The sequence below is a fragment of the Myxocyprinus asiaticus genome, chromosome 32, assembly GCF_019703515.2.
Source record: "Myxocyprinus asiaticus isolate MX2 ecotype Aquarium Trade chromosome 32, UBuf_Myxa_2, whole genome shotgun sequence".
Lineage (NCBI taxonomy): Eukaryota > Metazoa > Chordata > Actinopteri > Cypriniformes > Catostomidae > Myxocyprinus > Myxocyprinus asiaticus.
Genome location: NC_059375.1, coordinates 16067365 through 16093982, shown reverse-complemented (window position 1 = coordinate 16093982; position 26618 = coordinate 16067365). Strand labels below are relative to the sequence as shown.

Sequence of the window (26618 nt, the reverse complement as noted above, 5' to 3'; positions counted from 1 at the left end):
TAGTTTTATTTATTTATTTATTTATTTATGGCTACCACCCTGGAGTTCACTAGTTCGAATCCAAGGCATGCTGAGTGACTCCAGTCAGGTCTCCTAAGCAACCAAATTGGCCCGGTTGCTAGGGAGGGTAGAGTCACATGGGGAAACCTCCTCGTGGTCGCTATAATGTGGTTCATTCTCAGTGGGGCGCGTGGTGAGTTGAGTGTGGATGGCGTGAAGCCTCCACACACGCTATGTCTCCGTGGCAATGCGCTCAACAAGCCACGTGATAAGATGCGCGGGTTGACGTTCTCAGATGCAGACCCGGACTGAGGAGAATCACTACGCGACCACGAGGACTTAAAAAGCACATTGGGAATTGGGCATTCCAAACTGGGAGAAAAAAAAAAAAAGAGAGAGATAATTATATAAGAGGAAGTAGTTTTCATTTATACAGTTTTTAATTCACTAACTGGATTATTCACAAATAGGCATTACAAAATGGTTATTTAATATATAAACCAATTTCAATTGATTTTGTTGAACAATGTTACTTGTGATATATATCGTTATCATGTTATTAAATTATTTATGTTGTGATTTACATTTTGGTCATAAATGCCTCAATATCAACTCATTGACCGAGTGGGTATTGAGGCAGCAAGTCAACTGCCTTCGGTTTTGGACTCATTAAGTTCAACACCTTAATTTACTAATTTAGATGTGTTTGGTTTGTTAAAACTATATAGGAAGGGTCATACTTAGGAACAGATCGGAACACCCCTGGCTTAACATAAATGGGTTCACTGGATTTGCACTGTGTGAATGACATAGGTGGAATGATTATGCTTTTTTGTTTTTGTTTTATTCTAACAGGTGATTATTTTGGCATCCTCATGGATAAGAAGGTGACTGGTTTCCCTTTTAATGTGATAGACAACCCCATGTACTGGGGCAGCACTGCTAACTACCTGGGCCTTGCCTTAATGTGAGTCTGATTTCACATATCACTTCAGTTTGCATTATTCTTGACAATACTATTCAGTAGTTAATTATTTAAGGAGTAATTGACTTCAAACCATTGAATCATTGAAAATGAATGCATACCAGCAGAGGTAATGTGGCCGCAAAACTAAACGGAATGGTCGTTGCACCTCAGTTGTGCGTTAATCTTCAAAAATTCAAATATCCTACGCTGGCTACCACCCCTGGAGTTTGCTAGTTCGCTAGTTTGAATCCCAGGGTGTGCTGAGTGACTCCAGCCAGGTCTCCTAAGCAACCAAATTGGCCCGGTTGCTAGGGAGGGTAGAGTCACATGGGGTAACCTCCTCGTGGTCGCTATAATGTGGTTTGTTCTCGGTGGGGCACATGGTGAATTGAGCGTGGTTGCCGCGGTGGATGGCGTGAAGCCTCCACACGCGCTATGTCTCCGTGGCAGCGCGCACAACAAGCCACGTGATAAGATGCGCGGGTTGACTGTCTCAGACGCGGAGGCAACTGGGATTCGTCCTTCGCCACCTGGACTGAGTCGAATCACTATGCGACCACGAGGACTTAGAGCGCATTGGGAATTGGGCATTCCAAATTGGGAGAAAAAGGGGAAAAATCAAAAAAAAAAAAAAAAAATTCAAATATCCAGAATCAATTATTTTGTTAAAATAACAGTTACCACACATACATTTGTTTACCTCAAGACATTTTTTACGTTTTTGTCCCTTAAGCACTCTTGTGTGTATAACTACTTGGCACCAAGTAAGCATTCTTAGAAACAGCCCAAGCTACCCCTCCTAGACTTCGATAGCATCACCCAAACAAATGTTATTAGTTTGAAAGTGTCACTTTTTATTAAGTCTTGGATAAGATCTTGGATTGTTTAGTAGCAATCATTGGAGAAACAAGGTTGCCTTTCTGTCTGAATGTGTGTGTGTGTGTGTGTGAGTGAGTGAGTGAGAAAGAGAGAGATAGAAAGCTTTAGTGAGCCCTGCCCACGTTGAACGCTCATTGGTTCAAAATCCATTCTCATAACAGTACATTAAAAATCAAATATGTTCAGTTTGGCTGTCACTGTGTCGTGTCACGCAGTTTCACATTCAGTGTGGACTGTACTCTAATTACGAGAAGGCAACTTGGAGATTCTACTCTGAGCTGTTTATGTCCTCGGACCTCGGAAATTATTTGTTTCCATGACAGTTGTCGTGTATTCTGTTGGTTCATATTTTTCATGTCTTTTATTTTGAAAACCTAGTTCCTGTTTCATGTCATGTGGTTCCCTTGTCATGTGATTTCATGTTTCCCTCCATGTTCATGTGTCTTGTTTTCATTGGTTCATTGTCTTATCTTGTTTAGAGTTCTTAGTGTTTATTGGTTTTCTTTGTCATGTGTTCTCCCATGCTCATGTATTTTACCCTCATGTTTTCCATTGTCCATTGTCAGGTATTGTTGAATGTAACTTTGGTTGTGATTTTCTAGTTTATGTCAAGCCAAGTCTATGTCAAGCCAAGTTCATGTTTATTTTTGCTTCATGTTTGTAGTTAGGGTTTTTGGATACACGTTGGAATAAATTTGCACTTGGGTTCTTTACACTATCGTCATCATCCTTGTCATTGTCAGTGCCAGCCTTACAGCAGTACTCATAATGCCAAAACTGCTTTGTTGTTGATAACAGCAACTACAGTATATTTCACTATATTAATTCTTACTGTACAGTATGTGTTCACTACCTTTACCTGTTGAGGCTGCTGCCATATTGGTTCTTTTTACATGACGACTGTCAATTCGGGGCTTTCGTAGAGTTCCGACAACCTTTTACGAAGATGCAGGGGCGGTTCAAGGGTTAGTGTTAGTAGTGGTGGGTTAGTATTTGAGGCTTAGCCTAGACCTCTTTGGTTACGTATGTGGCCATCCTTTAATGAAATCTCTGAATATTTGGCATTTATTTAATAAATCTTTAAAATATTACTGAAACTAAAACTAAAAGTCCCCACTAACTTTTGTCTCAACCTCAGATACATTCAAAGATAAGAAGTTGCGTGCCTTTAACATGTACTTTAAAACATTTTTTTTTTTTTTAAAGACTTTTTTTTAAGGTCTGTCTTTCCATAGTTCAATACACATTATTAGCCTATTACTGATTTGTCAGGTTTTTCAAGTTAGTTTAGAAGTTAGCAGGCTGTAAATGGGCTTAAATAGGAGCTTATGAAAAAAAAAAGGTTGCTAGGTTTGCCAAAGTTTGCATGGTTTTTGGCATCATGTCTTAATAAAAGAGTTTTGCAAAAAATGCAAATGTCCTGGTTAGTGACTTTTGAATTCATCAAGCACATCTGTATATATTACTCTTTGTTTTCAGGATTATATATATAACTATTTGGTACTTACTGCATCTGGATGGACCAACACAGCACAGTTTCCAATATTTTAACAAGACATTTTGACAGTTTACACACAGCCGTGAGTCACGAGTGTGCTTCTTGCACATGCGCAAGAGTGCTGGGAAGCAGCCGCCAAAAAGACAGTGTGTGGGTACTGAATTGAGTCATTATTTGGTATTATCAATACTGTAGAAAGATTGTTATCATTATATATATATATATATTACAATACAATATATTATATTATAATATATTATGTACAATACATAGTAATCAACATTTAAAACACAAATCCTAGTACAATATTTTAGGAAGTGAGTATAGTCTCTCTGATATATATATACACTATATACAGGGGTCGCCAAAAGTTTGGAATAATGTACAGATTTTGCTCTTATGGAAAGAAATTGGTACTTTTATTCACCAAAGTGGCATTCAGCTGATCACAATGTATAGTCAGGACATTAATAATGTGAAAAATTACTATTACAATTTGAAAAAAAAAAAAAAACATTGTACTTAAACTACTTCAAAGAGTTCTCATCAAAAAATCCTCCACGTGCAGCAATGACAGCTTTGCAGATCCTTGACATTTTAGCTGTCAGTTTGTCCAGACACTCAGGTGACATTTCACCCCACACTTCCTGTAGCACTTGCCATAGATGTGGCTGTCTTGTCGGGCACTTCTCACGCACCTTACAGTCTAGCTGATCCCACAAAAGCTCAATGGGGTTAAGATCCATAACACTCTTTTCCAATTATCTGTTGTCCAATGTCTGTGTTTCTTTGCCCACTCTAATCTTTTCTTTTTGTTTTTCTGTTACAAAAGTGGCTTTTTCTTTGCAATTCTTCCCATAAGGCCTGCACCCCTGAGTCTTCTCTTTACTGTTGTACATGAAACTGGTGTTGAGCAGGTAGAATTCAATGAAGCTGTCAGCTGAGGACATGTGAGGTGTCTATTTCTCAAACTAGAGACTCTGATGTACTTATCCTCTTGTTTAGTTGTACATCTGGCCTTCCACATCTCTTTCTGTCCTTGTTAGAGCCAGTTGTCCTTTGTCTTTGAAGACTGTAGTGTAAACCTTTGCATGAAATCTTCAGTTTTTTGGCAATTTCAAGCATTGTATAGCCTTCATTCCTCAAAACAATGATTGACTGACGAGTTTCTAGAGAAAGCTGTTTCTTTTTTGCCATTTTTTACCTAATATTGACCTTAAGACATGCCAGTCTACTGCATGCTGTGGCAACTCAAAAACAAACACAAAGACAATGTAAAGCTTCATTTAACTAACCAAATAGTTTTCAACTGTGTTTGATATAATGGCAAGTGATTTTCTAGTACCAAATTAGCAATTTAGCATGATTACTCAAGGATAAGGTGTTGGAGTGATGGCTGCTGGAAATGGGGGCTGTCTAGATTTGATCAAAAATTACTTTTTTCAAATAGTGATGGTGCTGTTTTTTACATCAGTAATGTCCTGACTATACTTTGTGATCAGTTGAATGCCACTTTGGTGAATTAAAGTACCAATTTCCTTCCGAAACAGCAAAATCTGTACATTATTCCAAACTTTTGGCCGAAGTGTGTATATATATATATATAAAGCTAATCCACTTGTATTTGTTCATGGTGATGACATATGCACTGGCATCATGCTGCACTCTCCAGGTATTTCCACATGTCTAAATTATGAGCTCATTAATAAACCTCGCTCTGTTCCCAAAATCTCCAGAATGCCCATCTACATCCCTCCATGGTCCCATCAGCCCCGTCGTAACTGTGTTATAGTGAGAGAGAGAGAGAGCAGACTCTGAGTTTAAGCAAAGCAGATGTTATTTGCACTAATGGATTTCACAACAGCCTTGCACAGCTATTTCTGGATACTCTCCCTCCCAAATAACACGTACGATTGTAAGTGATGTCTCATAGGTTGATAAACCTCTTTATGAGCAGTCTAGTTTCCTACTGAGAAAGAAATGTGTGTAATTTGACAATGACTTTTAAATGCAAAAATCTGGTCTTTTTTACACTGAATTTACGCAACTGCGACAACGTAGAGACAAATGCTGGTGCTTGAGACCTAAATAATAAACTGTATATTTATTCATATGTTTGTTGTAGGCTTAGTTCACAAAAATGGAAAACCTATATGATGTTATGACATACAAAAACTAACAGACAAATGGATAATGCGGGTGCAAACACTCTCAGACATCTGTCACAGGTGTTAGAGAGTCAATGGGCTACATGTGTCCAAATTTCACTCTTTACGCATGGTTGGCAGCCAGCCTCTTTCATCCCTGGGGAGTCTGACGCACAAGCACACAGGCAGAGACCACGCTGGACTGTTTGATTTATTTTAGAACTGAATAGCAATCCGAGAGAGAGACAGAGAGTGATGGAGGAAAAGAGAGAGAGACTGAGCGGGAAACAGTTTAGTAAAGAGGTTTATAGTTTAGGACACTGTAGGCCACTTGCTCCATCAGTGGCTGCCTAGCAACCAAGCAAGCAGTCATCAGTTGAATGGTCACTGTTGTCAAGGTGACCACTTGCAGACCCACTTCAAGTTTTTTAAAGTCTGTTAAGGAAGGCTGTTTGAAAACTCTCCACAACAAAATACATAAATTTAAAGGACAGATTAAAAAAATAAAAAAGATCTGTCATCATTTACTCAACCTGCATGACTTTCTTCTGTAGAGCACAAAGGAAATGTTGTTAGGCACAATATTAGCCTCAGTTACCATTCAATTTATTGCATCTTTTTTCCAAACAATATAATTAAATAGTGATTGAGGCTGTCAGTCCCTAACATTCATCGTATCATGGATCATCGACCTTGCTGAAAAGACCAGCATGCTCGGTAAACCAGCATATGTTGTGTTTTGAATGCTGGTCCCTTGCATGTGATGCTGGTTTATGCTTAAAGATGAAGAATGTATTTTTATTTTATTTTTTTCGATGTTAAAATACTGTTTCAAAACAATTGTTATTTTTTGCAATTCTGTTTGGTGACATTAGTGGTGCAGAAAATACACACTAAAGCTACAATATGTACAGACTGTTATAAGTGAGTAATTAGTAGGTTGATTCTCAAGAAAAGTGTAAACACTGTGGCTCTGTGTCGCTATCAAAACATTGTTTGTTTGGGAACCTCAACCAGCCCGACAAAGCAACATTGGCTCAACTAGTGGCGTGAGTTTGGGGTAGGACCGTCATTTTGACCAACCTATGGAAGACGAGGGAGTGTTCTAGAAATATGTGTAACAACATTAAAAGAGCGCATGCAGCAGTGCCCACACATTTTTTTTAGCCGTCTTGGTTTCGGAAGTATTTCCCCCATCATTTCTTCCATAGGGATTTAATAAATTCCTTCATAAAAGAGTTGTAAGCCATGAACCAAACCAATCAGCACAGAGGTGAATCACAACATTACAAATTTTGATTTAAAGCAAAAAAAGTTTGACAAAAAATTTGTTACAATACTGTGTACTTAAAGGAATAGTTCAACCAAAAATGAAAATTCTCTCATCATTTACTCACCCTCATGGTCCATACAATGCAAGTGAATAGTGACCAAAACTTTGATGCTCCAAAAACACATAAATCAGCATACAAGTAATACATAAGACTCCAGTGGTTTAATCCATGTCTTCTGAAGTGATATGATAGGTTTGGGTGAGAAACAAATCAATATTTAAGTCCTTTTTTACCATAAATCTCCACTTTCACTTTCTTCTTCTTTTGTTTTTGGTGAGTCACATTCTTTGTGCATATCGCCACCTACTGGGCAGGGAGGAAGTTTTGGTATAAAAAAAAAAAAAAAAGACTTGCATATTGATCTGTTTGTCACCCTATCATATCACTTCTGAAAATATGGATTTAACCACTGGTGTCTCATGGATTACTTTTATGCTGCCTTTATATGCTTTTTGGAACTTCAAAGGTTTGGTACCCATTCACTTGCATTGTATGAACCTACAGAGCTGAAATATTCTTCTAAAAATCTACATTTGTGTTCAGCAGAAGAAAGAAAGTCATACACATCTGGGATGGCTTGAAGGTGAGTAAATGATGAGAGAATTTTCATTTCTGGATGAACTATCCCTTTAACATCCTTATTGAGGGAATGAAATACAATCAAATGGAGCATTGCAAATAACGCAGTCTAATTAAAAAATGATGGAAAAAATAGTTTTCCTACTAGGGAAGTGTAGAAATTCTGATATTAAACAAGATTTTTATAAAATGAAGTTAAAACAACAGAGACTGATGGCTGCAACAAAAGCATATGCTATCGATTAACAACCACGAAGCTCACGGTAGGTCTGTCTTTAAAGGTTTATAAGTTAATAATCAATTACCCTGTGGAAAAAATGAATGGGATTTTTATTTCTGAAACCAAACTGTTGCGCTCTTATTTTTGCAATTTCTTTTGGTGTTGCTAGTGGTTCAGAAATAACATACTTCATCAATTACCACCAAAGCCATCTAGGCCAACCAAGTGTTCCTGGTGATCAGCATAGCTATATTGGTGCACCAGTCCCAAACCAGCTTTGACCAGCAAAACCAGTCTATATGCAGATTTTTCTTGATTTACAAGATACCAGAAGCATTTATCAAAATGCTTATTTGCTTGTTCACCACACATAAAGCTAATTGGTTAGATTGTGAGAGTGTATATTTCTTGTCTATCGATCAAAGGTCAGAGATGCTACATTTCTGATATCAACATTTCTATCATATGTATCTGTAAAATATATTTATGTATTAAGTATTATTGAATTTAGTTAAATTTAATCACCAGCATTTTTTTTTTTTTTTTTTTTTTACAAAAGCCCCTTCCTTTCAAAACATCCCAGTGACTAATAGGGCAAGAGCTATTAATGCTTCTCCGGCTAATACACGTCAACACACATGCGCAGGGCATACTCTCGCCGTTAATGTCTTTCCAAGCCCCCTCACATGACGACTAACCTCTTTTGCTCAGGAAAAACTACGTATGCATTATTCCAACACATGGCACACTCTTCAAAGCTTTCTCATGATGTCTTTCCTTTACACAGTGCTTCGTCCTCTCTACCTTTACATCCACTTATCACTCAAAGATTGTCCAGTGTCCCTCTCCTGTTGCTCTTTGGACTTCATCTTCTTATTAGTTTTAATAAACCACTGGATGGTGACTCCAGTCAGGTTTCCTAAGCAACCAAATTGGTCCGGTTGCTAGGGAGGGCAGAGTCACATGGGGTAACCACCTCGTGGTCGTGATTAGTGGTTTTCACTCTCAATGGGGTGCGTGGTAATTTGTGCGTGGATTGCGGAGAGTAGCATGAGCCTCCAGCACTGTGAGTCTCCGTGGTGTCATGCACAGCGAGCCACATGATACATATTGTCTCAGAAGCGGGGGCAATTGAGACTTGTCCTCCGCCGCCCGGATTGAGGTGAGCAACTGCGCCACCACGAGGACCTACTAAGTAGTGTGAATTGGGCATTTCAAATTGGGAGAAAATGGGATTAAAATTAAAATAAAATAAAATAAACTACTGGATGCAAAGATGCACAAGCAGTGTCAGAAAGTAATAGTTTTAGGGGGCTATATTTGCCCCCTGGAATTGATTTTCAGGACAATTGTTACATTGATGATGCCATTTCTTTTTTTTTTTTTTTTTTTCACATCAGTTAAATCACTTTATTTAAATAAATGTTCATTATGAACAACGGTGGCTGTTACCTATAAAATCAAGTAAATATCACATACAAAAGCTGTAAATAATGCACAAGATATTATAATACAATAAATTCTCTGCTAGAATACATTTTAAATAATTGGCCATTCCCTAGGATAGATTATACAGCTCTCTGCTGTCACAATAAATTTTGATGTAATCAGTGTTTAAAAAGTTAGCAGTGTTTTCTTTATATTAAGTGGGGTTTTTTTTTTTTTGTTTGTTTTTTATGAAAACCATTCATGAAAATTAGGAACACATTCAAAAACACTCGCCTCTTAGACAATGAATACAGATTTCTGACAGCTACGATATGACTAGAATAGAATATCATGAAACATGAATGTATGAATGAATGAATACAATATATGGGATAAAAAGCAGAGGTATTGGTCAAATGCTTTTCTCAATACTGAGTACCCTTTTTGCAAACACTTCAGACAGCTGTCTTTTGCAACAAGCATCTTGACACATTAGTTAGTTTCTCAAAATTCACTAAAACCACCAAAACAGTTAATTCATGTCTCAAAATCAGCTCATTCTACCATAACATAGCAAACATTCTCACCAAGCAAACACAGTTTGACATTCATAAACCAGTGACTTTAAGAACACTGGTAAAAATACTGGTAACATATAATGTACAATTTATTTATTTATTGCCAAGCATCTTGAATTTTTGCATACATGTACAGGACATGCAGGATGCACCGCAGTGCAAGTTAAATGAACAAAACACAAATATGATGCTTCAATATGTCTTTATTTGGTCTTTTCTGGATAGAGAAGGCCAATAACGTCTACACACTATGTTAATACTCAATTCAAAATTATAACGACTATTAGTGCTAGTCAATGCAGTCCTCTACATTTGGCCACAAGTTCTCATCTATATCACATCGAATGTGTTCTCTGATGATACACCTTGGGGAGACTTCTAACCTTGGATCTTCCTCTCAATTGTCTTGCACCTTGTATATGCATTCCTCTTTCTCTTCCTCGTCCTAACAGTGTACCCGCTCTGTCAGCCTTGTTTGCTTAACACAATCATTACAAAGTTGGCCCCTTTTACAGTATGTATAAGATGGTCAACATTGATAAAGCAAAACAGCTGAGTTGGTCATGAGCTAAAAGAGAAATCTGGTTTTATCAGGTTTTACTAATTGTTTTACTTTGTCTTGGTCAATGTCTGGTTATATTCACATTTATCAAACACTTCTTTATAACAAGCTGCTACCTGCTTTCCTTGATGAGAAAAAAACAAGTATGTTAATTTTCTTATGGTTAATTAATTGCAGTAATATGTTTTATTAAATCATTCTGATCTGCAAAATAGTAAAATTGTGGTGTCATATGTTAAAGGATTAAATTAGTATATTCCTTCATTACAATATGTTCTAGATATTTGTGAGGAGTTCTCGATGATGAAAATAACAGATTAGGTAATTTCTCAGATTCCACTCATATGAGACACAATTCAGAAACAAGATGCTTTCAAACGTCTTGTGTTCAGGCCAGATAAATGCAGGAAATTGACAATCAAATAGTCAGTGTTTAAAATGTCTCCCTTCAGGTGTATTTCTTAAAGGGATATTTCACCAAAACATTTAAGTTCTGTCATCATTTACTCAGCCTCATGTTGTTCCAAACCCATTTGACATTATTTCTTTTGTTGAACACAAAGAATGTCTCGTTCGCTGATTTCAATACAATGGCAGTTGATGGTGACTCACTTAAAGCTTATAAAAGGACCCTAAAGAAGTCCATCATTTTCCAAGTCTTCTGAAGGCATACGATCATATAATGTGATGAACATGAGAGATGACGCGAGAACTTCTTCTGTTTTTGCTTTCGGAAGGTCTAAAAGTGAGCCATTGTGAACAAGTTTCTCTCATGTCCTTATGAATGTTCAAAAGAGAGTTATGGCGAAAGTCGAGATTTTATACAGCAATTAAACAAGAAGACAATACAGATTATATAACAGTTAGTTCCGGTCCTCAAATCTGATTGGATGAGAGGCGTTCCAAGAGTAACTCACACTAGAGATGGGCACTTTCGAAACACGCTTCATAAAGCTTCGAAACCTTTACGAATCAGTTGTTTCAAACCAATACTTCGGAGTGTGTATCAAACTGGCCATGTCAAGTGATTTCAGCAGACGAGGCATTGTTCCGTCACACTGTTTCGAAATAGTTCACGGTTATGCTAGGGGGCATTGATCCTACAGTGAAAGCCTGAATCACTGTTAAATGCAGGCTGTAACTGATCTCGTGTCAGTGCAACAATAAATTAGATCTATAAAATAAGACTGATTCAAACAAGAGTTGCTGATTTGAATTTAGTCACTTTAATTTCTGTCGATCAGCTTGAGTTGTGTTCCAACAGAAAATAACAACCAAAACTTTTTGTGTTTATGAGACAGAAACATGAAAGAGACATATATTTTGGAAAAAATATATTGTTTGGTATTTAAAATAATTTTAAAACCGTAATACAAAGGTCAATTATATATGTAGACAAACATGAAAAATATATGACAAATACAGGGCAGTCAGTAAATAATTTCCAATGCATTGTGTCATTGTAGCTGCTTTGACTTGAGTCTTCTCATTTCATTTACATGCCTGTGACAAGCAGATGTCCTCCACGTGCAGTGTTTCGAGCGCTTCGAAACAGTACATAATTTACGAATCAATCGGTTCAATTGACTCAAAGATTTGGAAATCTTTGTTTCTGCCATCACTACCTCACACCATCAACACTGAGATACTTTAGTCTTTGTATCATTCCGCTTGTGTTCGTGGCATTCCAAACGTGTAAGAGCATTGCAGAAATTTTCATTCATACTTGTGACATTAAAGATTTGAGCCAGCAGGTGGCAAAAAAAAGACCATCTTGTGTGTGCTATGAGCGAGTTAAGCTGATGTTGAGACACTGCGTGTCATCAGTCATTCCACAAATTTCTTGAAGTCATCCGGAATTGTCTCTCACTTCATGATTGCTCAGATTACTACCACACTACAGCTGAGGAATAGAGTTAAACTAACAGATGCAGTCACTTATTCTCTCTCCCATGCACACACACACACAAGTCCTTGTTCCTCCAATAGCTTGTTAGAAACAGCCCAAGCTAACATTACTAGTTCTAAAGTGTGGTATTCAAATTAGTAACAGAGGCTTGGGCCCATCTTTTGAACTATCAGCGGCAGATCCTGTGGCATAAGAAAGTAGTTCCACATACAAGAGTGTTTTTTTTGGGACAGTCATTAGTTTTTCCCTACTTTAGTTATTTACTTGTTAGTTGAACTGCTGTATAAAAGCAATATCACACCCGCAATCATGCTGTATTGTCCATCTATCAGCACTGCTGTGATTACCTGTGGCACTCAGCTGCAGTACCGAATCACAGGCATGCTGATAGCTGGACAATATCTATAGCTGGTATTTTGTCTATTTTTGCTCTGCTAATGAAAATAGTTCCAAAAAAACACAAAGCAGGATCAACAGAGCAATGCACAGACTGACAGCCTGTTTGGAACACGGACACACAAGTGGAGTGATAAAAAAAAAAATCAGCACTCTTGGAACAATGCTTGTCCAATCAGGTTAGAGGACGTAACTGTTTTATAACTACAAATTTACACCGCGAACATTTAGCAAAACATGCACACACACACACATATTTCTACACTTTTTATTCCACCAATCTCATTGTCTGATTGTTTCTGATTCATGCTGATTTAAGACTTACAGACATGACAGCTGTTTTAACATAAGATAAATGACTTCTAAATGCTACACTTCACCTTTCAGCAATTATTTCTGGAATTCTTTAACAGTGCTACAGCATTCTTCTCTCTCTTGAGTCTGAATAGCAAAAAACACATGGAATCCAGTTTTTACAAATCCAATCTAAACCATATTTGTGTGCCCTTTGAAGTCCTGTTAAATCAGATTTCTGGACATGTTTCGGGCCAAATTGTTAGGTTAGATCTGGTGGTTCATTTAATAATTTAGTCTCATCCATGATTGCTCGGTGTCATGTGGATTGCGTGGCTCCCAAACTTCCACATACTGATGTAATTCCGTTTGGCAGGAACAAAGTTTACAAATGTGGCCTGAACAGCAAGATGCATTTTCACTTTCACAAGATGCATCTCAAACCACCTTCAATTGCGTTTTGGAGGGCATTTACACTTGGTCTTTTTTATTTATCAAATAGCTATCCTATAATTAAATGTATGAAGTGACCACATGTAAATACCCCTTCAGCTACATTAGGTAACCAAAATGACCATACTATCGTGTAGACCACCACGCTGGTAAAAACACACAAGCCACATGTGAAACTCAATCATAAAACCGGCGCCAGGCTTTTTTTTTTTTTTTTTTTTTGCACCTTTGTTAAGTCTGAACGACAGGCTAGAATAGTGTAATGTCATCAGATGTTCAGCGTCATGGAGAGACGCCTTGATGTACAGAAGCACAGAACTAATTTCCAGCTTTCCGTCATCTCTCCCCATAATCCCAGGTTGGAATAATGCCAGAGACTGTGTCATTACTATAGCAACCATAGTCGACGTGCCTGAAAAAGACTACACTGCCTCACTTGCATATAATGATGCAGACAGTCAGTCCTAAATATTAGAATTTTAAAACAAGTCAGAGTGTGTGTATTGCTGCATTCAAATGCATTAGTTTAACGAAACTTGTTATTTTGCAGGAAATGTTAAATAGAAGTGCCTCTTTCAGCCCACATTTAATGAAGGCTCATTCAGACACTTGTGTTTGTCCTAATGCTAATCAGGCAATCATTATGGTGTATAAACTGTGTATGTCGTCCTAACAGACTGACTGTCAGATGTTGCAGACAAAATACTAAAAAAGTATATTGCCACAAATGTTTAAATGTCATTGCATTATATAACAATATCAAACCTAGTGGAATCTGCAAACAAATGATGCTTGAACTTTTCTCAAAACTAACTTCACTTTTCTTAGCCATTTTTGCAATTATTTTTAACCAAATGGTCTCAAGGTCCTTTTCAGTGGATGCATGAAGACAGTTGCCCTCAAGTTTACACAGGTGTCCTAATAGAGTAACCACTATATAGTACTATAGACATTTTCCTCTGAGTTTGACAACCAGAAAGTGTCCATTGTTTTTGTCCAAGTGTCTGTTGTTTTTATTATTTAAACTCGAACAACCAAACGTATTTTTGTGAAATGTTAAGAATGAAATGACACTTGGTTTGATTTTTTTAATTTTTTTTTATCTAATGCAATAACATTCAAACATTTTTAACTCTGGCTTTACTGTCCAAATATGTTTGGGGCCACCATATTGTATAGGACATAGGTGGATAATTTACCACCCCTGAACATTGCAAGTAAAGTAGTAGTAGCTACAACAACACACATCCTTTGAATCTTCATACTGGAGTGTTTACAAATGGGCTACTAACTAGAGACTATTTTTGCCAGATGGTGTGAGGGTCTCTCAGTTAACTGTATCTGGTACTTAGGGGCGATTATAAAATTTGTAGTCTTAGGACAGAAATTCTGGAATATGTAAGGCCGCATCCACACTAATATGTTTTCGGTTGAAAACACATTGATTTTGCTGCATTTACCCCCTGAACTGCTGGGCTTCAAATGTGTGTGCTTCTCATCTTTGTCACTGCAGTTTGATATCAGTCACACTGAAGAAGAACCGTGAAATTCTCATGCTAGTATATGTATTTGCTTTTTCACATTTTCCCGATATTTCCTTTTAAAGCCGCTCGTAACCAGCAAAGTTTAAACTCACATTTTAGTGCAGCGGTTGATTAACAGATGAGGGGTAGTGTTTTGCTGCTGTCCGAGACTCAAATACGATCTGGTCATATGCGTATTTGACTACCTCCAAATGTGTTTTATTATCCGATCACAAAATATTTTGCACCCCGTTTAGACCTGTATTTAGCGCTGACAACTTGTGATCGCATTACCCAAAACGCATCTTAATACCAGGTGTAAATGGGGTCTGAGAGCGTTTTATGGTGGTAGTGTTCCGTGTCGAACATTGCTGCGCTTTGTTACCTAAGACAGGGTCTGCAACTGATCAGAGTGAAGAATGATATTTAATGTAATGAAATATAACATTTTTAATGACTGGTGAGGGGAGGATTCAGAGTGAAATAAGGTATGATAGCTTACTGTTCTGTTTTTGTAATTCATAACAACTTTGTGTTAGGGTCAAAAAAGACCTCCATTTTGATTGTAAAAATGAACATTGATATTGGCTTGTTTTTCACACTATATAGTATATAGTACTATATAGTAGCATTTTATCTGGAAAGAGTGCCACCTATGTGTGGTGGTACTATTTTTGTACAGTAAATATACAGTAAACCCTTCATTTTGAGTGAAAAAGCTGATAAATGGAATACTTGCAGAATACAGAATCATGTTTTCTTTTTTCTTTTCTTCAAAAACTTTTATTTCAGAATTGAATTATCCACTCTTAACTTCCATTGAAAAAGTCCCTACACATATCTAGGGATCAGGATGTCATAGGGACTTGCCAGTAAGCAACCACCTTGTAGCAACAATTTAGTAATACCCTAGCAACCACCAAGCAACACTCTAACAATGCACTAGTAACAACACAAAATACCCTGATACTGCAAAAAAAAACAACAAAAAAAAACATTCTTCTTAATGTATTCATTGTTGTTTACAATCGAAAGGCATTTTGACCACATACAAGATTTAGATTAGTTTTTCACTGTTCACTTTTTAGTGAACATCACAGAAGGCAAGTAAAAGTAAAGAGAGATCACTTAATCACACATTTTTAGAGTGGCTGTTATGAAAGATAGAATAGTGTATAGAATCACCTACAGTATGCCGATACCCATAGGTATGGCTATACAAAGTTAAGAATTCACTAAGTATGAATTGTGCCTGGTGAAAGTGTCGTATATTTGTATGTGCTGTCTGCACAGGTGTTTGTGCTTGAATTATGCAAATCAGGCAATGGTGCAAACGTGCCTTAAAAATCTGTGTTGAATGCAATTTGCTCTCCGCAGTTCCAAACTTGTGGGTCAGTTCTGAGCAGTAATATAATGGAGGATGCCATGATCTGGCTCGCTCTGCTGGTACTGTACATCATCACTTCACTACTGTGATGAAGACACGTGAATCAACTCTTTAACATGCTGACAATGCACTTGACTACACCGCGCTTCAGGATATGTGACATATTATAACACTCTTCAACATCATTTGATCATCATTTGATGAATTACTGATGCCATGATTAATATACATTTACAAAAACATGACTTTTAAAGAGGTCATGTCATGAGAAATCCAATTTACCTTGATATTGTGACATATAAGAGGTTATTGCTCTATAAAAACATATTGTAAGTTTCAGAACTCAAAACTTCCTCTAAGTCCAAAAAGAGCCTTTATTGTTTCCAATTTTTGGAAACTACATGTTTTGAAATCGGCCACATCTTGACGTCAGCATGTGGTGTTCATCTGAATAGCCCCACCTCCACAACATACGTCATTGTCATGGTAAAAGAGAGAGCAGCTGAGGAACTCCAACTTTTAAGAGGTACTATTGTTACTGTAGTTTACATTCAACCAACGAAAAGATTAAGATGTCGATTAATGTACCCAGATGTTGTTGTGTTCCTGGTTGTGAAAAAACTGCATCTCTGCATTCTGAAGGATCCCAACGTCAGGATTGAGTGGCCATTCAAACGAAGTTCCTGGACGCATCAATGTGGGATTTTACTACATTTGTTCACCACATTTGTCTAAAGATTCTTTTGAAAACCAAGATTGCTTTGCAGACAAACTTCTATTAAAAGATGGAGCAGAGCCAACTATATTGAGTTGCAAATTGAATTCTAATGTTTTATCTGTGTTAATTTGATTTGTAAGTAATTGTATATTCAGGACGTCCCATATTTTGGCCAAAATGAATGCATTGGGATACCCATTGGCCCTTATTTAAGTAGCGAAATAGTCAAGGATTTTTTTAAACACTGGACCTTAACACTTTCTTAGTTACTAATCTTAAACCATGACCTGCACTGCACATAAATAACTAATATTGGTATTATATTCATGCTGGTTAGCCAGAGGGGAACTGGCCCCCACAGGGAGCCTGGTTTCTCCCAAGGTTATTTTTCTCCATTAACCAACATCTTATGGAGTTTTGTGTTCCTTGCCAGAGTCATCTTCAGCTTGCTCACAGGGGTTCTAAATACAATTATGAGAAAAAACCGAGATGTTGCTTCAATATATCCACATAATTTTCCTTCCTCATGATGCCATCTGTTTTGTGAAGTGCACCAGTCCCTTCTGCAGCAAAGCACCCCCACAACATGATGCTGCCACCCCCATGTTTCATGGTTGGGATGGTGTTCTTCTGCTTGCAAGCCTCACCCTTTTTTCTCCAAACATAATGAAGGTCATTATGGCCAAAAAGTTAAATTTTTGTTTCATCAGACCAGAGGAAATTTCTCCAAAAAGTAAGATCTTTGTCCCCATGTGCACTTGCAAACTGTAGTCTGGCTTTTTTATGGCAGTTTTGGAGCAGTGGCTTCTTCCTTGCAGAGCAGCCTTTCAGATCATGTCGATATAGGACTTGTTTTACTGTGGATATAGATACTTGTCTACCTGTTTCCTCCAGCATCTTTACAAGGTCCTTTGCTGTTGTTCTGGGATTGATTTGCACTTTTCACAGCAAACTACGTTCATCTCTAGGAGACAGAATTCATCTCCTTCCTGAGCAGTATGATGGCTGTGTGGACCCATGGTGTTTATACTTGCATTCTATTGTTTGTACAGATGAATGTGGTACCTTCAGGCATTTTGAAATTGCTCCCAAGGATGAACCAAACTTGTGGAGGTCCACAATTCTTTTTCTGAGGTCTTGGCTGATTTCTTTTGATTTTCCCATGATGTCAAGCAAAGAGGCACTGAGTTTGAATGTAGGCCTTAAAATACATCCACAGGTGCACCTCCAATTCAGCACACCTCCTATCAGAAGCTAACTGGCTAATTGTCTAAAGGCTTGATATCGTTTTGTGGAATTTTCCAAGCATCTTAAATGCACAGATAACTTAGTGTATGTAAACTTCTGACCCACTGGAATTGTGATATAGTCAATTAAAAGTGAAACAATCTGTCTGTAAACAATTGTTGGAAAAATTACTCATGTCATGCACAAAGTAGATGTCCTAAACAACTTGCCAACACTATAGTTTGCTTATATTAAATCTGTGGAGTGGTTAAAAAATGAGTTTTAATGACTTCAACCTAAGTGTATGTAAACTTCTGACTTCAAATGTATTACAATTTAATTTTTTGTTAATGCATGATTTTCTGTAAAGCTGCTTTGAAACGTTGTGTGTTGTGAAAAGTGCTATACAAATAAAAAAGACTTGACTTCTTAATCCCAAGGAAGTGTAACATATCCCCCACCCAGGAGCAGCTCCCATTTGGCAGCTAGACATCTATCCAGCATCACTGAATGGCCCATGGAAAAATCCTGTCCGCACCGTACAGCATCGTTATCCAGGCCCCTTCCAACCTCAAACATGACCAGCCATTCCTGAAAACTCAGGACTCCTATCTTCATTCATCCGCCACCAATCCTTCTCTTTCACGGGCTGCTGCAAATGGAAGCCTCAGCCAAGAGGAAGCACATCTCCAGCAAACACTGCTTCTCTGCCTCCAAGCTGCAACATTCCATGCAACCTCGGCACTTCACGAGGACATTGCTCACGACCTAACTTTAATACTTCATGCTTGCAGCATTACAGGAATAGTCACCAAAGTTTGCATGCTCCCGACACGCATGCTTCATGAGAAGTATAATCTTTGTCAGTCAACATTCAAGACCTCTCCATAGCTCTTAGAAGCACAAGTGCTGTTTTGTGTCTTATTTGTTAATGGGTCTCCTCATGGCTGACAAATTACGATACTAGCAAAGAAGTCGATAAAGATACATTCCCTTGGAGCCATTCTCTCTTCTACGCGACCATCGATAATGCAATCAATTAATCAGTCAGCGGCAGAGGCCCATGGTGAAGCAATCAAAACTGGTGTACAATTGTGCTCTTTACCTAATATTACACTATAAAGTGCAATTTTCCGCCGTGCATGGCTCTAGCTTGTGCATGCATGAGTTGATTGACAGGCGATGACCGTATCTTAAAGGTGATTGTTTATCTGTAAGGAGGGACTTCTTTCTACATCCCTGGACCGTCGGACGCTAGAGTTCCTTGGTTGGGTGTTCCAATTCTCACATTTATTTTAAAGAAGTGGCCCGTCTTAGCTAAATTGTTTCTGGTAAGTCTACCTTCAGATGCAAGCAGCCACGTATTTTTGATACCTATACCAAGCTGCTGTTTTCTCTTGAACAATTGCAGTTGCCCTCGTTCTTACCTGCTCGACTCTTTCGGCCATTGATTACCCCAACAGAGCCCTTCCATTAGAGGAGTCTAAAAGCATAGCCTAAAATAGCGTAAAGCAGCGGTCATTGATATCTATGGGTAGTACACTGGTGAGGAGACAAGAGGCCATTCTGTCGAATGGATGACAATGAGGAGATGCCCCAGCATGCTAAAATATCTGCTTCGTGAGATAATAGCTCACCATTTAATTAATCAGCCGCCCGTGCAATTATCTTCAACATGATTTACAATAAACAATTCTTTTGGAATGAACTATGTGTGGAGTTTACTACGATAAATTGCTGTTTTAGAAGAGAAGACATGGACGATTTGCGACAGGTAAGCGTCAACTTACAGCTCCCCATTCATCCGTATTGTATGCGCATCGGTGATTACTGTTGTAACACGCTAATTTATACCTACTGAGTGAACAGGTTTCGCTTGGTTCACCTACAGATGATAACAAAGTGCAGTGACATTATCTGCCAGGTGTTCGTTTGGTGAGATTTCTCCTGTTCAACCCAAGAGAACTTGGCTGGTTGAAGAGCGCTGATGATTGGTTAAAACTTGTGGGTGTTGTTTGGACGTGACGTTTTTTTATTTACAATTGCGCGTACCAGTTGAAGAGCTGTTACCTAGGTTACTAAAATGGATAACCTTGAAGCCCTTCTCTTAGAGATCATGCAGAAATATACTTTTATATGATTCACAGCACAAACTCCACAAGACAGCATGGCCACGACAAATGCGTGGAGAGCGATTGGAGGTTTAATGAACTCCGATTAAATAATGTCCGCAGAAATGACAGCTTTCATTGACGTCTCCCTCAACGACCTAATTTTAAAACGACACCGCGTTTCATTACTTAATGAATTTAACGCCTTTCAGTTCATCTCCAACAGGCTTTACACTAAACAATGCTTCGAAATGACTGTGTGGAGTTTACTACAATGTTTTATAGAGAAGTCAAGGACGATTTACGGCTCTCCCCATTCATTTAGTTGGAATTCACAAGCGGTGACTCACTGTGGTAACATGCTAGCTGACTGTTATGCTATCTCCCATAATGGAGCTGTGGAGGTTTTATCTCCATAAATAAAGAATTGGGTAAAGATTTCTGCCCCTATTCTTATCCATTCTACGGCACCATTACCCTTAAAGTCCGGCTCATGCCATTTTTAAAATAATCAATAAGCGCAGTCCCCACACGCAGACACACACACACATTCCACAGCTGCCCAACTTAGCCTCCCTCTATTTCATTTATCATATTTCATAATAATGGAACCATACCGCCAAAGTATAATTGTTGTATCCAACATCCAATAAATTGCTTGAGTGAAATCAAGCATAGCGATAGTTCAGGCAGGCCACGATAGGCATCTCAGCATCAGGTGACACCCAGCTGACCTACTTTCTCCAACCCCAGTTGTCTCTCTATCAAGGGCGGCATATATATATTCATCACAGCTATTCCTTCCAGCCTAGCCATGCACTTGACAACAAACCCACATCCTCCACATCTCTACCTTCCATATGCATTAGTTTCCATTGTCCATCTGTTTTATAGCTTTAGCCGGCCTTGTTGTTCTCGTGTACTCTTCTGTCCTGTTGCTTTATGTTTCAGGTGACAGCCATCATGACCAGATCTTCTAACCCCCCCCCCTTTACTAAAGTGGTCCTAACTGAAAAAGCTATTAATAATCGCCAGGATTGAGTGCTATCAAGGGATTGTGATATGGCCGGGGGCATTTGCTCGGGTGGTAATAGCACAGCAGAATTAGTGTTTTGTGAATGAAGTGTAATCTATAATGAGCCAAATTTACATAGAAAGGAGGTGTGTTTGCACGGAAAGGAATGACAATAACTTAATTTAAATGTATTCTTCGCTCGCAAAATTCTACATATACCCACCCCCTGTAAGTTCATTTTGGATAATTTGATTCTAAGAGTACTCTCAGCTCCATTTAACAAATTTTACCATGTTTAAATCCATTGCTAAATTCCATAGATTATACCCCAGAATCACCACAGAAAGAGTAAATAAGTCTGCAGATTCCATCTGGGCCTGTCCCATGTGCACTATAAAATGGCATTGGCAGAAGGAGCGACTGGCATGCTACTATTCTTTTCGCCCACTTGCCTGCATCAAATTAACCTACTTTTGCTGTCTCTTCCCTCTTGTGATGTGTCCATTTGTTTGGTAACACTTACAATGCACATGTGTATGTGTTGGATGGGATGAGAGGGAGTCATTTAGAGCAATTTTGTAAGTTGTTTAGACCCATAAGTGTGTCTGTACGACACACTCTTTGAATGTAACAAAGTGAGAACTAAAATGGTTTAGATGTAGATGGTCTTGATATCATTCTTTTTCTAGAGAAGTCAAATGTATCATTGGCATCTTTGCATTAAATTAATGAAGTGATATAATGCCTTTGGGTGGTCGTACATCAGTACCTGTTGCACGCAGTAATTATTCAGCTTGCATTGCGAATGAGTTAAAGGAAAAGGTCAAATAATGTGAACATAATATGTCTGTCTTTATGAATAAGTTAACTCTGAGTTGGGGGAATGGGAGGGCTATACTGAAAAGAAAATTAGTTTAGTTTAGTTTAGACCACTAGCAACACCAGCAGCCAGTTGTGAACAAACATTTACAGTTTTTTTCTTTGCATATAACTATGTAGGAATTGTATATATAGGGTTTATTGGTTAAATTAGGTGCAAATACTCCATTGCGAGGCACTGGATGAACATTAAAACAGATGCCCTAATTACAGTGGGGAGAACCTCTTTGTATCCAGGTCAGTATGCCAGTACCGCACCTGGTGTAGCCAATAATTAACTAGCAGCAGTGCAGATATGAAGTATCACCTCTCCAGTGGAAAGTACAGTATCTGTCTGGAAGAGACAGTTAAAAATGAAGGAAGTCAAAAAAAAAATTTTTACAAAAAGGTATATGAGCCAGACTGACCCAACGAAAATCAGACAATTACAGTTCCTGGGCAAATCTCATAAAAACTAAGTCACTCCATTCACCCAAAATAAAAAAATAAATAAAAAATATATATTTTTCAATAAAAAAATTTGCATACAGAAAATTAAGCTTATTTAAGATTTTTTTGTAGTAATTCCTATTATTCTCCGAAGAAATTTTCATTCGATTATCTTTATTACTGTTGATTTACTGTATGTCATGAATCCTGCCTTTGTTGTTCCTCCTGCTCTCCACCAGAGGGCTCCATCACCTGGGGATTGACTTTAATTCTCTGGACTCCATTTCCCATAATCCCCGTCCCTGTCACTGATTACCTGCTCAGCTGTTTCTCATTTACTCAGCTATTTAAATCTCACTCTCACACACTATCATTGCAAAGTCTTGTTTTGCCCAGGCTGACATTTCTGAGTGTTTTCTTAGTTTGTTTTATTACCTGTGTATTATCCTGGACTGTTTACCCTGTCTTTGATCCGTTGCTGCCTGCCTTCTATTACTGCCTTGTTTTACCTGGATATAACTTGTGATTGTCTGCCGCCTGCCCCGATCTCTTGCCTGTTTATTGAATACCCCTCTGGACCATGCCTCAGCCTGCTCCATGCCATGTCATAGCCATGTCTGAGTCTGCTCCACATCATGTCACAGCCACGTCTGAGTCTGTTCCATGCCGTCACAGTCAAAATTTGAGTCAGCTCCACGCCATGCCACAGTCCAGCCTTCCGCGACTCATTGCTCGAAGGCCTTCACGGCCCTTGTCTCAAAGTGGAATTATCCGCCACTGATATCGGTGCGTAGGACCACGAAGACCCTTTCCCACAAATTGTCAGTGCCCTTGTCTGCCACGGCCACCAAGCCCACTCCCACACCTGCCACGGCCAACGAGCCGACGCCCATGCCTGCCACGGCCAACGAGCCGACGCCCATGCCTGCCACGGCCAATGAGCCAATGCCCACACCTGCCACGGCTAATGAGCAACACCCCCGCCGGCTACGGCCAACGCCCACGCCTGACACGAGCCAATGCCCACGCCTGCCACGGCCAACGAGCCAACGCCCATGCCTGCCACGGCCAACGAGCCAACGGCCACGCCTGCCACAGCCAACGAGCCAATGCCCACACCTGCCACGGCTAATGAGCAACACCCCCTGCCGGCTACGGCCAACGCCCACGCCTGACACGAGCCAACGCCCACGCCTGCCATGGCCAACGAGTTAACGCCCATGCCTGCCAGGGCCAATGAGCCAACACCCACGCCTGCCACGGCCAACGAGTCAATGCCCATGCCCACCACGGCCAACGAGCTGGAAGCTTCGTCTATCCCAGAGCCTGCGTTGCCAGCCTCGTCCGTCCCAGAGCATGCACCGTCAACTTTGGCCTTCCGGAGGAGGAGGAGGAGAAAAGCTTTTGTTTCCAAGTCCCTGCCAGTGTTCACGACCACAGAGATTGTCTCCGAGTCTCAGCCTATGTTCACAGCCACAGAGGTAGTTTCCAAGTCTCTGCCAGTGTTCTCGACCACAGAGGTCGTTTCCAAGTCTCTGCCATTGTTCACGACCACAGATGTCGTTTCCAAGTCTCTGCTCATGTCCACGACCACAGAGGTCGTTTCCAAGTCTTTACCAGTGTTCACGACCACAGAGGTCATTCCTGAGTCTGTCTACGCACACGACCACAGAGGTCGTTCCCAAGTGTCAGTTCATGCCCACAACCACAGAGGTCATTCCCGAGTCTCAGTCCATGCCCACGACCACAGAGGTCGTTCCCAAGTCTCAGTCCATGCCCACGACCACAGAGGTCGTTCCCGAGTCCCAGTCCATGCCCACGACCACAGATGTCATACCCGAGTCTCTGTCTACGCCCACAACCTCAGAGGTCATTCCCGAGTCTCAGTCCAAGCCCACTACCACAGAGGACGCTTCCGAGACTCTGTCCATGCCCACGATCACAGAGGTCATTCCCGAGTCTCTGTTCATGCCCACGACCACAGAGGTTGTCCACGAGTCTCTGTCTATGCCCACAACCATAGAGGTCAATCCCGATTCTCAGTCCATGCCACGACCACAGAGGTTGTTCCCGAGTCTCAGTCCATGCCCACGACCACAGAGGTTGTTCCCGAGTCTCTGTCTATGCCCACAACCACAGAGGTCGATCCCGATTCTCAGTCCATGCCCACGACCACAGAGATCACTCCTGAGACTCAGTCCATGCCCACGACCACTGGTCATTTCCCAGTCATCCTGGACTCTTAGCCTCGAGCCTGCCATGGCTCTGCCTTCTACAACTTTGCCCCTCGAGCTTGCCATGGCTCCGCCTTCTACGGCTCCGCTCCTCGAGCCTCCCACGGCTCCGTCTTCCACAGCTTCACCCTTCGAGTCTGCCTCGGCTCCGCCTTCTACAACTTTGCCCCTCGAGCCTGCCACGGCTCAGCCTCCCATTGCTGCGCCTGTCAAGCCTCCTACAGCTCCGCCTACCACGGTTCCACCCTCAGAGTCCTCCATGGCTCCAGTCTCCAATCTGGGGTCACCACCCAGGCCTCCTTACCCTGTTTCAGCTCTGTGGTCTTCAACCAGGTCTTTTGATCCAGTCCCTACCCTGAGATGGCCTCTGGTCTTCTGGGTCTCCTGGTCATCCACCTAATCTGCTCTGGTCTTCTGGATCTCCTGGCCGTTTGCCTGATCTGCTCTGGTCCCCTTGGTCTCATGGCCGTCCGCCTGATCTGCTCTGGTCCCCTTGGTCTCATGGCCATCCGCCTGATCTGCTCTGGTCCCCTTGGTCTCATGGCCATCCGCTTGATCCACTCTGGTCTTCTGGGTCTCCTGGCCGTCTGCCTGATCTGCTCTGGTCCCCTTGGTCTCATGGCCATCCGCCTGATCCGCTCTGGTCTTCTGGGTCTCCTGACCCTCTGCCTGAACTGCTCTGGTCTCCTGGGACTCCTGGCCATCTGCCTGACCTGCTCTGGTATCCCTGGTCTCATGGTAATCCTCCTGGTCTGCTCTGGCTCCCTTGTTCTCCTGGCCATCCACCTGACCTGCTCTGGTATCCCTGGTCTCATGGCCGTCCGCCTGGTCTGCTCTGGCTCTCTTGGTCTCCTGGCCGTCCACCTGACCTACTCTGGTATCCCTGGTCTCATGGCTGTCCGCCTGGTCTGCTCTGGCTCCCTTGGTCTCCTGGCTGTCTGCTTGATCTGCTCTGGTTTCCTTGGTTCCCTGGTCATCTACCTGATCTGCCCTGGTTTCTTTGGACCCCGGCGTCACCTGCCTCCTCGGGGTGGGGGGGGGGGTGCTCTGTCATGAATCCCGCCTTTGTTGTTCCTCCTGCTCACCACCAGAGGGTTCCATCACCTGGGGATTGACTTTAACTCTCTGGACTCCATTTCCCATAATCCCCGTACCCCTGTTGACTTATCATTACACTGTAACAGTAAATTTAAGATAGTACAACAAATACTACCATTATGTATAAATACTGTAGAATTGATAATATATCAGTAATACATTAGTATTTTTTTCATATTGTAATGAAAATGATATAGGCCTGAATGATTAATCGAAATATGACGTAGTGAAGATTATCAAACTTGAAGGGTTGCGATTTAATGAAATAAATAAATGGTCTGCACGCGCTGCTTGCTGCGCTTACTGTAAGTGTGCAGCTCTGTTCTCTGTGATGTATTACACATACTTAAAGCATGTGTGAGGCTAATCAGCTGAGCACGTTATAAATACAGCGCTCTAGATTCACTAATTGCACATTTGTGTAATTCCAGTAATGCTTGGCCTGTAAAAGTTATTTTCCAAATCTAAAGTAACCAAAAAACAGTTTTTTTTTGTGGACAGAATAGCGGATTTCTCTGCAGTAAAAGGCCATTGTCAAATCAACTATAAACAAACGTGTGGAAATAATACTTGCAAAGAAATGTTTTTTTTTTTTTTTTTCTTTTATGTTTTTATTAATAATAATTTTGCTGTTAAAATCGCAATAGCAATATTTCTCAAATAATCAAAATTAGATTTTTTTTGTCCAAATCGTTCAGCCCTGCAGTGGATTTTGACTTGTAGTTGTTTGTAATTATGCATAATTGACTGTTA

At 40.1% G+C, this 26618-nt stretch overlaps 1 protein-coding gene across 2 annotated transcripts in view; it reads left to right on the top strand.

Moving 5' to 3' along the window:
- pemt (phosphatidylethanolamine N-methyltransferase) overlaps nucleotides 1-26618 on the top strand; it is a 116233-nt gene that overhangs the window by 70995 nt on the left and 18620 nt on the right. For both annotated transcript variants that reach the window (XM_051667306.1, XM_051667305.1), the window contains exon 5: nucleotides 856-967. In XM_051667306.1, the coding sequence (XP_051523266.1) occupies nucleotides 856-967 (112 nt within the window). The remainder of the gene's footprint in view (nucleotides 1-855; nucleotides 968-26618) is intronic.